Source organism: Pristis pectinata, chromosome 7, assembly GCF_009764475.1.
Source record: "Pristis pectinata isolate sPriPec2 chromosome 7, sPriPec2.1.pri, whole genome shotgun sequence".
In the NCBI taxonomy this organism is placed as follows: domain Eukaryota; kingdom Metazoa; phylum Chordata; class Chondrichthyes; order Rhinopristiformes; family Pristidae; genus Pristis; species Pristis pectinata.
In genome coordinates this window covers 39,672,936-39,691,278 of record NC_067411.1, presented here as the reverse complement: position 1 = coordinate 39,691,278, position 18,343 = coordinate 39,672,936, and the positions used below count along the sequence as shown (strand labels likewise).

At 40.7% G+C, this 18,343-nt stretch overlaps 1 protein-coding gene across 1 annotated transcript in view; it reads right to left on the bottom strand.

Moving 5' to 3' along the window:
• The window catches only part of LOC127572724 (cilia- and flagella-associated protein 95-like), a 35,601-nt gene extending 28,170 nt beyond the window's left edge, over positions 1-7,431 (bottom strand). The window contains exons 1-2 of the mRNA XM_052020272.1: positions 7,348-7,431; positions 4,959-5,077 (exon numbers count right to left, since the gene is read on the bottom strand). Of these exons, the coding sequence (XP_051876232.1) occupies positions 4,959-5,050 (92 nt within the window). The 5' untranslated portion in view covers positions 5,051-5,077; positions 7,348-7,431. The remainder of the gene's footprint in view (positions 1-4,958; positions 5,078-7,347) is intronic.
• Positions 7,432-18,343: the final 10,912 nt, after the last annotated feature.

Here is an 18,343-nt window from a genome sequence, read left to right as displayed (position 1 = left end):
TGCTACTCCATCAAGTTGTGTCATCAGCAAGTTTACTAATCAGTCCCTCTACCTTCTCATCCAAGTCATTTACATACATGACAAACAACAATCCCAGCACCAACATCTGCAGTACACCACTGGTTACAGACTTCCTGTCAGTAAAACACTCCCTGACCACTACCCGCTGCCTCCTATCGCCAAGGCAATTTTGGATCCAGTTTGCCAAAGTACCTTGGATCCCATCTGCCCTAACTTTCTGGACCAGCCTACCATGCGGGACTTTGTCAAAAGCTTTGCTAAAGTCCATGTAAATCACATCTATGGCCTTGCCTTTGTCAGTTTTCTTAGTTACTTCCTCAAAAAACTCAGATTGTGAGACAGGATTTCCTCTGCACAAAACCACCTTGACTCCTTCTAATCAGCTCCTGCCTTTCCAAGTGAACACAAATCCTGACCCTTAGATTATTTTTCCAATAATTTCCTTACTATTGACGTAAGGCTCACTGGCCTGTAGTCTCCTGGCTTGATACCTACTGCCCTTTTCGAATAAGGGAATAACATTAGCTATCCCCCAGTCTTCAGGTACCTCACCCGTGGCTAATGAAAATGCAAAAATCTCCGTTAGAGTCCCAGCAGTCTCTTCCCTTGCTTCTTGTTGTATCTTGGGATAGATCCTGTCGGGTCCTGTGGATTGTCCACCTTGATGTGTGTCATTACATCTAACGCTTCCTGGCACAGACATGTTCCAGAATATCAGCATACTCCTCCCCTAACTCTGCCTCCTCCACATCCTTCTCCCAGGTGAATACTGACAAGAAGTAAACATTTAGGATCCAGGTCATAATCCCTTGGCTCCACACATAGACGTCTCTTTTGGTCCCTGAAGGGACCTACTCTTTCCCTCGCCAGCTTCTTGCTTCTGTGTACTTATAAAAGGTGGGATTCTCCTTCATCCTGCTTGCCAAGGTCAGTCCATGTCCTCTTTTTGAGCTATTAATTTCTTTCTTGTTCTCTCCTATATCCCCTATAAACTTCAAAGGACTAACTTGATACCGAATGCCCATAGCCGACATATGCTTCCTTCTTATTTCTGATGAAAATTTCACAGGAAAACAGAAAAACTCAACTTCCAATGAGATGTCTTTGACCACTCTTTAACTCTATTTCTCTTTCCACAGACGTTTTCTGACCTGCTGAGTGTTTCTAGCATTTTGTTTTTACTGCAGAAGCAAAAGTTCAGACTGAGGGAGGATTCCTTCCTGGATCATGTAAGTCACAACACAGCAGCTCATTCTCATGAAGATACCCCAGGAATGCTGTTAAGTAGGGAGTTCTAGGATTTGGACCCAGAGATCATTAAGGAACAATGATGCATTTAGCACTGAATGTGTCTTGGAGAAGAACTTGCAGATGATGGCATTCCCGTGGGTCTACTATCCTTCTAGATAGAAGAGATGATGGATTTGGAAGCTGCCTTCAAATGAGTTTCAAGAAATTGCCCATTTTAACAAAGATTTAGCGGTTTTACTTAAAGAATAACAGAATGTTCTATTACAATCTGATAAAGTTCCTCGGGGTATTAAACACAAGTCATTGTTGTTGGATGGTTCATAACACAGATGTGTGTGTGCATTACAATTGAACCACAGCAAGATCAGGAGAGTGTACTTTTGTTACTGAGACATTTACAGACAATTCTTGATCCACAGCATGAAATCACTGCACAAGGGCAACTTTACTTCTAAGTTTTAGATACCTCAGCCACATTTAAAGTAAGTGGAATGCAGAATGTGGCTTCCTACCAATGGAAAGGAGCGGGCTTTCAATTACACCCCTGTGTCTGAAGGTAGAGCAGAGCACTAACACTATTTTAAGAAGAGAATTAATTATTATTTGGATGCCTGCCAATAGCAAGCTGAATGTATGTGTGAACAAGAACCAAAATCCCTAACTACAGCACCACCTACAGACATGATTAGAACACACAGAATGAAAGAGGAACCTGAATAATTTATAAAGAACCATTCACAGCATCAGTACATCTCAAAAATTCTTTACTGCTGAGAAAGCATCTTTTGAAACCTAGCAACCATAAAGTGCAGAGCAAGCTCCCACAAAAAGCAATGTGACAATGACCAAAAAACCTGCAATGTTAATTGAAAGATAAATATTGGTCAGGAGACTGAGGATAATTTCCTGCTCTTTTTCTTAAAATAGGGTCCTTTACAATCACCTGAAAGAGCAGACCCAGACTCAGTGTAACATTCCTTCCAAAAGAGCTTTGCTGATAGTGTAGAACCTTCTCATTAGAGGATTAACTAAGATTTTTGTGCTCACCTCTATTGTGGGCCTTGATTTTACAGTGACTCATAGGCAAGAGTCCTGCCCATTGAGGAATGGAGATAATACAAAGTCACAAAACATCTCAAGGTGGTCCTCAGGAGCAGTGTCAAACACAATTTAACACTTTGTTGCACAAGCAGGAATCAGGGACAGTGAACAAAGCCTAGTCAAAGAAGCTTCAAGAGAAGTATGAAGCAGAAAGGTAGAGAAATTTAGCAATGGAATTCAAGAGCAAGTAAATCAATGCATCCGTCTGCAACAACAATAAGAACTACTATTTATATATTGCTTTTAATAGGAGAAAAACAACTGAGGCAGTTTACAGGCACATTAGCAGATAAAACAAAAGGCTCTGATCCACACATAAGGAGATAGTAGTTTGGTCAAAGAGTTTAGCTTTAAGGAGCCTCCTCTTAAAGGACTTCAAGGAAATAATTCCAGAGTTTGGGGCCTTAGCAACCGAAGACATTGCTGCCGGCAATGGAAGCATTAAAATCAAGAGGTAGATGCTGGAATTTAAGGAGCTTGGAGGTTTGAATAGAGAAAAGGATGACAAGACCACAGAAGAATAAAAAACAAAGACAAGAAAATCAAGCCAATGCTTAACTGGTACCTAATGCAGGTGATCACTAGAGCAATGGATTGAACAGGACTCAAGTGCAAGTTTGGACACAGGAGACAGAGTTTTGGATGAGGTCAAGTTAGTGAGAGATGACTAGGAAGGCTTGTCAGAATAGCATTGAAATAGTCAGAGTCTAGGGGTAGCCAAAGGCATGGATGAAGATTTCAGTGACACATAAGTGAAGACAGTGGCATCTGGCATTTTGAATAAAGATTGGGTGGGTATTCAATAAAAGTTTCCACTAGATTACTGTATAACTATGATATATGTGTGTCTGTTGCCCCTCGTTGCACAATTTGTACTCCCATCATTAATAATCAGGGAAATCAATACGTGATCGTTTTGTACATGAGAATCCCATTTAAAGAGTACAAAACCGAACTAAATTTACTTCAATATAATTGACTGTAAAAATGAAAGCAATTTAAATAAGAATTTATTTTTTGGTATGGATGTTATTGATCAAAATATTTTTTGGTTATCTAATCATTGTTCTTCTAATCTTCTCTAACTTTCCTGTGTACTTTTGTGTGTAGCAACTTTAATCAAAATGACAGGCTAGATAATGCACTTTCCCAGCTTGCATAAGAGAGAGAGGGAGAGGAAGGAAGAGTGCAACGAAAGAGCTTTACCTGCATCCTTCAGGAACAGGAGGAGGTCATTCAGTCCCTCAAGCTTGTTCTACCATTCAGTTGACTACAGTTCATGAGTGAACTGTGTTTAACTCTATCCACATTTTTTTCCAATGAGACTTCCAGATTTCTAATAAAATTTGTGTAGGGAAGAGTTTCCTGGCATAATCTCTGAACAAGTTGAGCTCTAGTTTTAATGTAATGACCAACTGTTCTGGTCTCTCCCTGCTTAAAGGAAAGCTTTCCCTGTCCACTCTTTAGCCATTTTAATAATTTTGATTGCATCACTTTTTAACCTATTCCTGTTCAAGCAAATGCAGGCCTCATCTGTGCAAACTATCCCCAGAACTTAAGAACATTTCAAAAACAACAATGCAACCTGAGCATGTAAACCATCCTTAATCAGTACCACGAACGTTTTCTGTTCAAAATTCCTCTGCCTCAGGATGTTCGAATGCCTTTTATGAACATAAGATTTAGAAGCAGAAGTCCACTGGACCTCTCGAGCCTGCTCCACCATTTAATAAGGTTATGACTGATCTGAATGTAACCCCAATTCCACATACCTGCCTACCTCTGATAACCTTTCATCTCCTTGTGTAACAAAAATCTATCTGAAAAATACTTACTGCTTCCACTGTCCTTTCAGGAAGTGTTCCAAAGACTTACAATTCTCTGATAGGAAAAAAAAAGCCTCATCTTTGAATTAACCGGGTGATGCCTTATTTATAAACAGTGACCAGCCAAAGAAGTGTAGTGGCTGATAGAATGCAAGAACCACAGCAGACAAATTGTGCTTGTCAAGCTCCCAAAAACAACAAATATGATAACAATGAAAAAATCTGCAAAAATATCAGCTAGGATATGACAATAAATTCGTTGTTCTTCCTCAGAACATTGCAGCTGACTACACTGTGGTATGGTCACAGTGGGCTGTAGTGCTCAGATGATTTTACATTTACTGAGAAGAAAGATGAGACCTCAGTCTATTATTTTGTCTAATGGTGCCGTGCTCCCTCTGTACCTCTCTGTGGAGAGAGCCTATTTTTTTGTCTGTAAGTTTCTCAAATGGGACTTGCATTCAAAATCTTCTGATAGAACCAAAGGAGCTTTATTTTTCTACCGCACTACACTTTCTCTGGAACTGCTACACTACATTCTGCATTGTTATTTTCCCTTTTGTACTACCTTGATGTATTTATGTATGGAATGATCTGTCTGGATGACATGTAAGCAAAAGCTTTTCACTGTATCTCAATACATGTGACAAGAATAAACCAGTTACCAATTAGCCATTGAGCCACAGATCACAATCAAAATAATCAAGAATTATATTTACTTAAAATGTAGTTTTCCCTTAAATTCTTTTCACAACGTACCTCTCAAAAAATTCCTTGATAGTATCCTTCATATCTGTTATTGGTTTCTTTTCCCTTAGTCGATAGTCATCCTTTAAATTAATTTGTGACATAAATGACTCTGTTGTGGTAGTCCAATCCTTTAACACAAAGTGAGCAGCTGTTAATGATGTCTGCCTCTTCCCAGTATTGAAGTATCAACATAACCCGGATAATTCCCTCAACCCCTTAATTTTGGCTAATTCTCATAAGCATTTAAGAACAGGAACAATGTGAATTTACTACACTGAGAGTGTCACTCATGAGGAGAGAATAAGAAAGATCAACCACTAGACAACGGGGTTTAGAAGAGTGAGAGGTGATCTCAATGAAACAGATTTTGAGAGGGACTGACAGGGATGTTGAGAGATTGTTTTCTCAGGTTGGAAAGCATAATGCCAGGGAGACACAATCTCTGGGTAAAGGGTTAGCCATTTTGGACTAAGATGAAGAGAAACTTCTTTTCTCAAAGGGTTGTGAATCTCTGGATTTCCCTAGCCCAGAGGGCTGTAGAAATTCAATCTGAGAATGAAATACCTGCAGTTTGCATCAAGGAATGTGGGGTCAGGCAGTAAAGTAAACTTGACATAAAGAAACAGCCATGATATTACTGAATGGCAAAGCTGTAAGAAAGGGCGGCTTCTGTTTCTTAGTTTTTAAGGAGAGCATTCACCCTTCAAGCTTATTCCGCCATTCAATTAGATAATGCCTGATCTGCACCTTATTCCTATCAATCCATCTTGGTTCTGTAGCTCTTAAAACCCTGATAGACTCATCCTGAAAGGCATCTCCTCCAGCACTGGTAGTGCACTGGAGGGATAACTGAGATCTTTTGTGACCAAGCCCCATAAATAGACTGAACTCATTGCCTTCCGTCTCACAGCTGAGAGAGTGCATCACTCAGCTGTGAGATAGAAGGCAATGAGCATCTCAGCATCACTGAATTACAACAAATGTAGAGCCTGGCTGTGGTAAATATGTAGAGAAAAAGAACAACACTGCATTTTTGTAACACCCCCAAAGTGCTTCACAGGAGCAGTATCAGATGAAGTTTAACCCCAGTGACAAATACTGCCAGGCCAATCACACAAACTAAATCTGAGGTTGATATATTTTTGTTGACTGGAGGATATGTCATAGAGTCCTAGAGTCATACAGAGATACAGCATGGAAGTGGGTCCTTTGGCCCATAGAGTCCATGCAGACCATCAAGCACCAATTTTTACACTAATCTTATCCTAACCTATTTCATTCTCCTCACATTCCCATCAACTCCCCACCCCAGTCCCAGTAAGGGCAATTTACAATGGCCAATCAACTGACTGACCTGAACATTTTTAAGGAATGGTCAGAAATTGGAGCACCCAGAGGAAACCCACCTGGTCACAGAGAGGACATGCTAACTCCACACTCACGCAGCACCCGAGGTCAGGATTGAACCTGGGTTGTTGAAGCTGTGACGCAGCAGTTCTACTAGCTGCACCATTGTGGGGAAAAGATCCTTGGGGTTAAGCCACAGGTCTGCCATTTTTACTGAATGGCCAAAACGGGTTGCAAGGACTAAGTGGCCTCTTCCTTTTCCTGTGTATCAGAGATATCTACCCTGCTTCCTCCTGAGAGGAAGTCAGGCACCTCCAATGGGCATCAAAGATGGCACATCCAACAGCATAGCAAAACCCTCAGTACTGATACTGGAAATCAAAGTCAAAGTTAAAGATGAGTTTATTGTCACATACACAAGTAAATGTATGCACAGGTGCAATGAGAAACTTGCTTGCAGGAGCATCACAGGCACATATTGTCAGATACACAACACTCATAAGAAAAACATAAATTAAACATAAATCATACAACATTATACAAGAAAGAACACAATTAGCACAAAAAAGACAAAGTCCATTGTAGTGCAAAGTGGTCATAGTGTTGCTATACTGAGGTAATGTTTAGGATTGTGCAGATTGGATCATGAACTGAATGGTTGAAGGGAAGTAGCTCTTCTCTGGAGTAGGGTGCGAACCCACAACCTTTCTATCTGCTGACCCATCAGGAAAACTAGAGGTCACTATTTCCAAAGCAACTGTTAAACTGTCTCTGAATCAAAACACAACAACCAATATTAGCTTCATTATAGCTTGAAAACCATTGTTAAAATGAGGAAACATTTACAATCAGCTTATATAGGCAGGGTTATACCCAGAAATTTCACGCCAACTTTTAAGACTCAATTGAAACCTTTGCCCAAAGCATCAAATAAGTTGCACCACGTCAAAATGCAACTGGAGTCATCTGTTGACTCTTGGTTATTCTAGTTTAAGGGTAAATTTAAATATAGGTCCATTTGCTTATTTATTACTTCTGATTGATTGCTTACTCCATCACTAAGATTCGAAAGGCGTTTATAAGTTGAGCGGTGCAAATTTTTCTGCTGTCCCCGTGGAATTGCATCTATATCATAATCTTTAGGTTCCGCCTCCCTGTGTTGGTACCTGCACAGAAAAAGATATCAAAGTACTCATTAGGGCAGTTTCTATTCTATTTTGAGCATCAGGGGGGTCTCCCAGGTTGCCTGAGTCAATGTCAACTTCTCATCCAACCTTTCCAGAGACAGATCATCTGGTCATTTCACAATGCTCTGTGTGGAATCTTGCTATGTGCAAGTTTTCTGCCACGTTTCCCATATTTGGGACATCTGAACACTTTCTTTCCACAGAACAGGCATCTAACTGGATGGGGCAGTGGTGCAGGAAGAGAGGTAGTGGTCGTTTGAGATGTCCCATGAAGGTGTTGAGGCCAAGAATTAATCTTATTAACGCTGGAGCAGTCTCGAGCAGCCAAGTGACCAATACGCGCTCCTGTTTCTTATTTTCTTAAATGATGCCATACACATTTTGTAGAGAGCTGCCTGCACAGTGAGTTCCAAGATTCTTCTGCAGTGCAGGAATCAGCTGAACAACACCAGCAGAGCCACCAAAGGAATATTCATGGACTCTCCCTCTGAATCCCTTCATCACAATCTCTTTATACATGAAGCACTCCATCGTATGTTACCCTTGCAATTGCAAAGAGTCTGAGTTGAAAGTCAGACATGACACTGGGAGCAGATGGTCTAGAAATGTCAAACATGGCTTTCTGTATTCTTCTTCTGGGGTAAACTTATAAGAGGCAGCAATGAGAACAATCCCAAAGGTTCTAAAAGACAGCCTCAGGAAACTCCTATGACATCCTGAGTGACAACATCCAGAAGGTTTGATGCAATTTTTCATGGCCTGGGCAGAGGGTAAAGACCCAATAACAAGGGCCATTCAAACATCCCTCTTTTATATTCATTTTCAGGATGAGGGTGTTGCTTGCAAGGTTACCATTTATTACCCTCCTTGATTTAATGTGAAACAGGTGATGGAGTGAGCAAGGGCTTGGTTTATGAGAGAGGGTGTTTTAAGAGTCAGCCATATTGGTGTTGGACTGAAGTCACATGGAGGCCCATGTAAATGGGGAAGGGTTGATCCTGATGGTATGTCTCCCCATGCTTCCCAAAACTAGGGGAAGAAGCTTCAGAATTTGGGGTTGATGTTGCAAGACGAATATGAAGAATTCCTTCTCTCAGAGAAAAAGGGTGGCACAAAAAGGAAAAGTAAAATACTTTTATTTTAAATTATACATTTTTAAGCTATAAGAGTAAGAGTTAATATTCAGTGCTAGAGAGGTTAAGGAGTGCTAACTTTTAAAATAGTACTTAGACTGGAGTGGATAACTTTCTGCGGTTTAGTATCTTCCGCACAAATACATCAATCTTGCGATTCGCAAGATGGTACCTCTGCAAAACTAATAGATGTGCATCTCAAACTCTAACTTTTGAATCTTCTAGTTTAACTATTCATATGAATCCTGGACAGATTTGCTGAACCACTTGCCCATAAGCATCATTAGTATCACCCTTGTTATTGACTGACAATCAAAACCCTGGTTATGGGCACACATCATTAACCACACACCGCCAGCCGCTTTTCTCTCTCTCGCACCACATCTTCTACATTTTGTTTTATAAATCCAACTAATCTGTCTCCCTGCCCCCAGGAGTGGGTGGGGGTGGTGGAGGAGGGACTGATCTAATTACAACCTGTTAGCCCCAGCAGCACAGAACTACTATATTCCGGAACATTCAATGCTGATTTAGCAATACAATTGCCTAAATTCTTAGTACCTCTATGTTTGAAAACATTTTCAAGGCTTAATGAGACTTTTCTCAGGATTTAATTACATACCAATTGCAGACCAGCACAGGTCTGTCGTATGTCTTTTGAGTTGAGCGGAGAGTAAGAGAACCTTTCCGATCAGCAATGGTCAGTTCCACAATGCATTTTCTTCTAGCTCCTCTGGCTTTTTGATTTCTCTCTCTTTTGTGCACGCTACTTTGCTCACACTCAATACCATGCACTTGATCACTCTCTTAAGTGTCCTTTATCTCTCTTCCCCACTCGGTGTATTTTGTCTCTCCACCACACTAATTCCTTCCCCCTGTACCTTTTCCAGCTTCTGAGCTGCTGATTCCTCTCAAAGCCTCTTTCCTGCTACGTCTTCCCTACCCTCTTGTTGTTTTCTGGTTGCTTTATTTAAATACCTTATCTGCTTCAAGGCTTTAGTTATATTTTGTTGTCTGTGACTATAGTTTGTTTCCTGCCCTTTCTTAATAAGTATTTCTATTTTGACCTCTCTTGATTTTCACTTATTTTCAGTTTGGGCCTCAGTTCATATCTGTTTGATGTCACTTTCTGCTTTTCTCTTTTTGTTGATTGTCTCAATATATCTCAGTTGCCTCTATTCGCCTTTCTCTCAATTTTCAGTACTAATGCTCCTTCTCAGTTTTCTCCTCTTCCTATCTCATTCTCAGTTCTCTATCTCAGATATCTAACCCAATTATCTTTATAATTCTCAGTAGTCCTTCTTTTCTGTCCTTTGTTTTGTATTCTGCCTCCTATCTCAATTGTTTCCTATTCTCTCTCCCAGTTCTCTCTAACCTCTCAATTGTTTTCTGTCTCTCTGTTTGCTCTTTTCTTATTTCTAAGTTGCTTCCAAAGCTCTCCCACTAGGTTTCTCCTCTGTCTCCCTCGATTTGACAGGAGGTATCCTAGTTCTCAGTTCTCTTCTATTTCTCTCAGGTTACAGAGAGTTTTCTCATACTTCTGTTTCTCAGTCTCCTTTTTTTCCTCAGTTCTCACCTATCTCAGTTGTTTCCTGTGTATCTGTTGCCTCCCCTCTCTTTCTCCTGTTTCCTCTCTCTCTGTCTCTTACCCCTATCTTTCTCACAGTTGTGTTCTATCTCTCTCAGCTGTTTATATCCCTTGGGTATCTCCTTTCTCTCTCATTCTTTCCTACCTCTCTCTCTGCTCCTAAATCCTTTTTTTTATTTCACTCACCTCTCTGAGCTTTCCTGTCTTATCTCTTAGTTATCACCTATCTCCCCAGTTAATGTTCTCTCCTTTCTTTCCTATTTCTCACGTACCCCCTATCTCAGTTCTCCCAAAATTTCTCTCTCAGTTGACTAACACTCAGTTATCTATTTTTCTCAGTTGCACCTCTCTCTGAGTTGTCTCCTTTATTCTCTCCCACAGTTCTTTCTGCCTCTATATCAGTTGTTTCTTATCACTCTCGTCTCACTATTACCTCTCTTGTCTCAATCTCAATTTTCTCAATTGACTTATCTCTCTTTCAGTCCCCTCTTATATCTGTTCCCTTCTCCCTCACTCTCAGTTGCCTCTAATCTCTGTGATGCCTCCAGTATCTCACTCTCAATTCTTACTTATTCCTCTTTCAGTTACTTCTTCTCAATTCTCTTCGGTCTCACTCCCAATTCTCTCAGTTGACTTACCTCCCTTAGCTCCCTCTTATTTCTCTTAGTTCCCTTCCACCTCACTCCCAGTTGACCCTTTTCTCTCAGTTGCCTCTGATCTCTATTATCTTTTCCCTCACTCCCAGTTAACTCTTATCTCTATTATCTTCTCCCTCACTCCCAGTTAACTCTTATCTCTATTATCTTCTCCCTCACTCCCAGTTAACTCTTATCTCTATTATCTTCTCTCTCACTCCCAGCTGATCTCGATCTCTCTCTCTCTCTCTCTCTCTCTCTCCCTCTCTCCCTCTCCCTCCCTCTCCCTCCCTCTCCCAGTTCACCCCACCACAGCGGACTGTGTTCCCGGGGTGAGCTCTCACCGTGCAGTAGAACCCCTTTGACGTTGTGCTTACGAGGGCGCCGGGAAGGAGTTTTATCACAAGGAGAAAACGTCACCGAAACAAAGGTCAGGTTGCGTCCAAGGCGCAAAACCCAGCGCTAATTGCCTTTAGCTTTTAAACCCGTTGCTATGGGCGCGGGTGTGATACACACTGATGATGCATTACGGGAATCCCTCCGCAGACCCACCGTCGACCTATTTTCCCCAAAGGACTTACATTGCAGAGTTGGCAGCGTTTAACCTCTGTAGATAGTATACAAAACCAAAGAGCATACTTTATGTACCGAGAAATATTAATGTTCATAATATTGGTATAATCAAATATATTAACTATAATAAATATATTTACAGCAAATCATCAGTTTCTATAAGGAATAAAATATCCAATTTTTATGCAATTTTAACTTGAAAAGATAACTTTAGAAAGATCTTGCAAATCATCAGTTTCTATAAGGAATAAAATATCCAATTTTTATGCAATTTTAACTTGAAAAGATAACTTTAGAAAGATCTTGCAAATCATCAGTTTCTATAAGGAATAAAATATCCAATTTTTATGCAATTTTAACTTGAAAAGATAACTTTAGAAAGATCTTGGAATAAAATGATGATTTGCTGTAAATATATTTATTATAGTTAATATATTTGATTATACCAATATTATGAACATTAATATTTCTCGGTACATAAAGTATGCTCTTTGGTTTTGTATACTATCTATAGAGGTTAAACTTGCTGCTAGTATCTTAAAACCATTAAACAAGTATTTACATAAAATGGCCAATATTCACCATTGCTTTTCTTGAACAATATTTTCCAGATGAGTGAATCAAAGTGTTAGTTACTGTGTAGAAAAGTAATGTTCCCACAATAAAGTTGAATCATATCAAATATGTTCAAATATGTTAAACTATTATAAATATGTTTGTGAACAACAAAAGCCCAACACTTAAATGATATTTTCCAATTGACGTGTATATAAATGCAATATTTTATGGTATGCAGAAAGATAATGTTCTCCCCAGTAAAGATGGACTATATTAACAGCACACCTCAAAGCTATATAATGCAATAAATACTTTCTGAAACTGATTGCAGTGGTTTAAGAAAGTGGCTCCTGGTCATCTCTTCAAAGGTTTTAATAAAAGCAATCAAATCCCAGTTTGGACATGCCTTGCCCTGTGAATGAAAATAAAGGAAAGATCATGATGACCAAGCGGTGGAATGGACTCAAAGTGTTGATTGGTCACCTATTGCAAATACATTGTTCTTTACATGATATGACCAATGATAAGCAGACACAAGAGACTGCAGATGCTGGAATCTGGAACAACAAACAGGTTGAGCAGCATCTGTGGGGGAAAGGAATTGTTGATATTTCTGGTCGAGACCCTGCATCAGAAATGAGAGTGGAGAGGAAAGATAGCTGGTATAAAGAGGAGAGGGGGAGTGGTGAGACAGGGGCCAGTAGGGTGAATGGTGGACCGAGGGGAAGGATTCAGGAGAAAGAAGCAGGTGGATGATAGGTGGAGGCATACAAAAAAAGAGGCAGATGGAGCCAGGTGGGAGGAGGGAAGATTGAAGGCAGAGACAGCTGCTGGAGCATTACCCTTTAGCAGCTGTCTCCACTTTGACCCTTCCCTCCCCCCCTACCTGATTCTATCTGCCCATCATCCTTCACCCTCCTTGGTCTCCATCACCTGCTGACCCCTGTCTCACTCCTGCCCCTTTCCTCTTTATACTGGGTATCTTCCCTCTCCACTCTCGACCCAAAACATAAACAATTCCTTTCCCCCTACAAATGCTGTTCAACCCACTGAATTCCTCCAGCAGATTATTTGTTGCTGTATGACCAATGATCAACTACTTTTCAAAATTTTACCTGCCTTAAAGAAGGTACTTAAAAATATTTTTTTTACTCTTTAAGAGGTAGTTATAGTTTTAATATTGAAAGTTTTATTATATTAACTTAAGTATAGATTATGAAACTATAATGTCAGTACACAAGTTAACAAGATTAACTTGCCTTTTAAAAAGATACTTCTCTGATAAAAGTATTCATTTTCCACCATTTCAATTGATTCTCCATTGATGTTTGAATGAAAATATTTGTAGCTGATCTGCTCAGGCCTGTTCATGTGATATAACACTGCGATGTAAAAATTTTTGTTATTTGTAATAAGCTTGAGGCTTCACTACCAATCAAACAATTTAACTTATGAGTAACATAACCACTGCTCAATTAATAAGCCCCCATAATGAGAATTTTGGGAAGGTTTTATAAAATCCAAGCAGCTCCTTGCAGACTACAATTAATCACGTTGGGTGTCCTTCAGTTCCTGACAATAATAATGGAAAGAAATTGATTTATCTACCACCAGTTTTAAGTAGATGTGGCACATTTAGTCAATGTTTTTAATTACACAGAAGCTGAATGCAGAAGCAGTCTATTCAACACAACTGGTTTTAGCCTCTTCTCATTTTATTCCACCTCATCGTAGCTGCATAATCTACTCTTTCCCCCCCCCCCCCACCCTTTGAATTAGAATCAGGTTTATTTTCACTTACATATGTTGTGAAATTTGTTGTTTTGCAGCAGCAGTACAGTGCAAGATATAAAAATTACTATAAGTTACAAAAATAAATAAATAGTGCAAAAGAGGAACAACGAGGTAATGTTCATGGGTTTGTGGACTGTTCAGAAATCTGATGGTGGAGGGGAAAAGGCTGTTCCTAAAATGTTGAGTGTGGGTCTTCTGGCTTCAGTACCTCCTCCTCGATGGTAATAATGAGAAGAGGGCATGTCCCAGATGGTGAGGGTCCTGCTTGTCTGATTCATAAGCAGCAGCATAGACCTGATGAGCCTGATGGCATGTTTCTCTGCTATAATTCAATAGGCAACTATCTTGTTTCCCCTTATATACATTTCCATTATTTGCCTCAACCACTCTACATGGGAGGGAGTTCCACCTTCTCACTGCTCCTCCTGAATTCCCTATTCCATTTATTTATTTGATTGTTTGATTGGGAGTGACTTCTCCCTACAGAAACCTCTGATCAAATCTCCTCCCCACCCTTCTTGTTTATAGTGGGACTGGTAACTTTGAAATTCAGCCCCTCCTGGTCATAATGCAGGGAAGGGGAGGAGGATGAATGGCAGGTCTCTTGACGTCTCTGTGGTTGGGAATGTAACACATTAAATGAGGGCAAATTCAGATCAAGGGACTGAACCTTGTCTTAACAGGGCTCTCAACTACTTAAGTGTGAGTGTGTACTCTTGTAGAAGTAGAAGAGGGTATGATTGGGGATGGCGTCGATTTACTGGGGAAGCAATGCTTAAGATACTGAAGTCTAAGTGGTTAGACCTAGGCTGACAATACTTACCTTACACAAAAAGGAACAAAATTGATTTGCTGTTCATTGATGCTTTCCTGTTGAAACAGTATTAATTCTCAGCCATTACCTGAGGTTAAACCTGTAGTCTGTATTAATGCTTCCTTTTCCCCACACTCTCATGTTAAATATATATCATATTGTTACATATTTATATACAGGCCATCCCTTGGATAAGAACACCTGACTTATGGACACCCCTTCATACAAACAAGCTCGATAATATTATTCAATTCAAAAGTCCGATATACTGTACATACATATGTTTGTTCCTACGCACAGCAGAAGTAGTTTCCTCTCTCTCTCTCACTCCACTTTTAGTAATTGTTCCTTCTTATCAGTCTTATCAGGGCGGCACGGTAGCCTAGCGGTTAGCGCAACACTATTACAGCGCCAGTGATCGGGGTTCGATTCCCGTCGCTGTCTGTAAGGAGTTTGTACGCTCTCCCGTGTCTGTGTCGTTCTCCTCCGGGTGCTCCGGTTTCCTCTCACGTTGCAAAGACGTACGGGTAGGTTAATTTGGGCTTAAAATGGGCGGCACGGACTCGTTGGGCCGGAAGGGCCTGTTACCACGCTGTAAATAAAATTTGGGCGGCATAGTAGCGTAGCGGTTAGCGCGACGCTATTACAGCGCCAGCGGTCGGGGTTCGATTCCCATCGCTGTCTGTAAGGAGTTTGTACATTCTCCTGTGTCTGCGTGGGTTTCCGCCAGGTACTCCGGTTTCCTCCCACATTCCAAAGACATACGGGTAGGTTAATTTGGGGTTTAAAATGGGCGGTGCGTACTTGTTGGGCCGGAAGGGCCTGTTACCATGCTGTAAATAAAAACAAATAAATTTTTAAAAAATTTATGTGCTTTTGATGCTGCTCATTACAATACTGTGGAGGTGTCATTACCATGTCGAGTGATTTTTATGTATTTTCTGACTTACAGAGAAAAATGTCTGTAAAAACAGAACCCATTTGTTACCCCAGGATAGCCTGTAGTGCCATTAATCTAACAAAATGTCGTGAGGCACCTCACATGAATGAAAGGGGAAACTTGATATCACAGAGGAAGATTTCCACAGCCAGTTCAATTCATCCATTTATTCCCCCTCATGGGATTCAGCTGTCGTCGGAAGGCCAGCCTTTGGTGTGTTATCCCGGGACTGTGGATTTCACATTTCTAGGCACTGAACTGATGGATGTTTTTTTTTGCTTCTTCCACCCACCTTCTTCCTCCAAAAAATGGTCACATTACGGAGAAAAAGGGGTCAAATCCTGTTCTTAAATTTGCACATCTCCCCCCAAAACTGCATGTCTGAAAATTGTTTCAAGTCCCACTCCAGAAGTTAGCCTGACACCCCAGTGCAGTGCCACACTGTCAAGGGTGCTGACTTTGGAAGTGACATTAAACTAAGGCTTCCTCTGCTCCCATTGGACCTAATTTGGCCAATATTTATCCCTCAATCAACATTACCAAAACAGAGCATTTGGTCATTATCTGTTATTTGCGGGAGCTTGCTGTGTGCAAATTAGTTACTGTAATTCCTGTATCACAACAGTGAAGACACAACAGAAGGTAATTCATTCAGTGTAAAGCACTTTAGGGTGAACTGAAGAAAACATAAAATCTATTATAAAAATAAAGTACAAGTGTCTTTTATTTCCATTTAACTCTGGAGAAATGGGAATGCAATTGGGCAGGATAAGAGTTAAAAAGTAACTTTTCATAGATCATTCAGTACGTACATGATGAGGAGCAATATTCAGGCCAGTGAGGGGAAATCAGGGTATGGAAGTAAATTGATTCCTCTTCCAAATTATAAGTGCAAATACAATGGGTGAATGCCCACCTTCTATGCTTATCATTCAATAATTCCAAGAGATGAGATCTCTGGGAGGGTTTGTATCTATCAATACCCACTCCCTAGAGTCTACTAAATGGACACAAACAACAATATCATAATTTGGAATTTTTAAATATTATTCTTTTCCCATTAATTATTAATGTCCATTCTATTTTCAATGTACTTATGTAACCTCATTATGTAAGAAAGGAAGGAGAAAATAAGAAAAGAAACAAAGGAGTGTCGAAAGCAGAGGGTTGTGGTGGAGGGAGTGCATTCAGATTGGAGGGCGGTGACTAGTGGTGTCCCACAAGGATTGGTTCTGGGACCTCTGCTTTTCATGATTTTTATTAACGACTTGGATGAAGGGGGTAGAAAGGTGGGTTGGCAAGTTTGCGGACAACACAAAGGTTGGTGGTGTTGTGGATAGTGTGGAGGACTGTCAAAGATTGCAGAGGGACATTGATAGGATGTAGAGCTGGGCTGAGAAGTGGCAGATGAAGTTCAATCCGGAGAAGGGTGAGGTGGTACACTGTGGAAGGACAAACTCCAAGGTGGAGTACAAAGTTAATGGCAGGATTCTGGGTAGTGTGGAGGAGCAGAGGGATCTGGGGGTTCATATCCACAGATCCCTGAAAGTTGCCTCACAGGTGGATAGGGTAGTTAAGAAAGCTTATGGGAAGTTAGCTTTCATAAGTCGTGGGATCGAGTTTAAGAGCCGCGAGGTAATGATGTAGCTCTACAAAACTCTGCTTAGACCACACTTGGAGTACTGTGTCCAGTTCTGGTCGCCTCATTATAGGAAGGATGTGGAAGCGTTGGAAAGGGTGCAGAGGAGATTTACCAGGATGCTGCCTGGTTTAGAGAGTATGCATTATGAGGAGAGACTAAGGGAGCTAGGGCTTTATTCTTTGGAGAGAAGGAGGATGAGGGGAGACATGATAGAGGTATACAAAATATTAAGAGGAATAGATAGAGTAGACAGCCAGCGCCTCTTTCCCAGGGCACCAATGCTCAATACAAGAGGGCATGGCTTTAAAGTAATGGGTGGGAAGTTCAAGGGAGAGATCAGAGGGAGGTTTTTTTACCCAGAGAGTGGTTGGGGCATGGAATGCACTGCCTGGGGCGGTGGTGGAGGCAGGTACATTGGTCAAATTCAAGAGATTGCTAGATAAGCATATGGAGGAATTTAAAATAGAGGGATATGTGGGAGGAAGGGGTTAGATAGTCTTAGGCAAGGTTTAAAGGTCGGCCCAACATTGTAGGCCGAAGGGCCTGTATTGTGCTGTACTGTTCTATGATTCTATGATTCTATGACTGCAGATGCTGGAATCTAGATGAAAAACATGATGATGCTGGAGGAACTCAGCAGGCCAGGCAGCATCTGTGGAGAAAATAAGAACTGTAGACCAGTAATCCTGATATCAGTAGTAAATAAGATTTTGGAGTCCTTTGTTAAGAAAATTGTGCAGGGCACTTGGAAAATAACAATAGGATTGGGCAAAAATCAACATCAGTGCTGTTTATCTGGAGTTTGCATGTTGTCTCCATGGCCACGTGGGTTTCCACTGGGTGCTCCAGTTTCTTCCCACATCCTGAAGACATGCTGGTGGGCTAATTGGCTGCTGTAAGTTATCCCTTTTTGTAGGTAAGTGGCAAAAGAGCCAAAGGGTGTTGATCGGCAGGTGAGAGAGAAGAAGTCGTGGGCCATAGGGAAATGGGAGAAGGGGGATGGCACCAATGGAATTGCTGTGTTTGGAGTGGGACTGATAGGATTGCTCTGTTGGGCTGAATGGTCACCGTTATTGTAATATAGTAAGTAAATATGAAAGGGAATTCATATTTCACAAATCAGTTTGAATTTTTGTGATCGTAACTAGCAGAACAGATTGGGTCAATTTAGACTTTCAGAGGG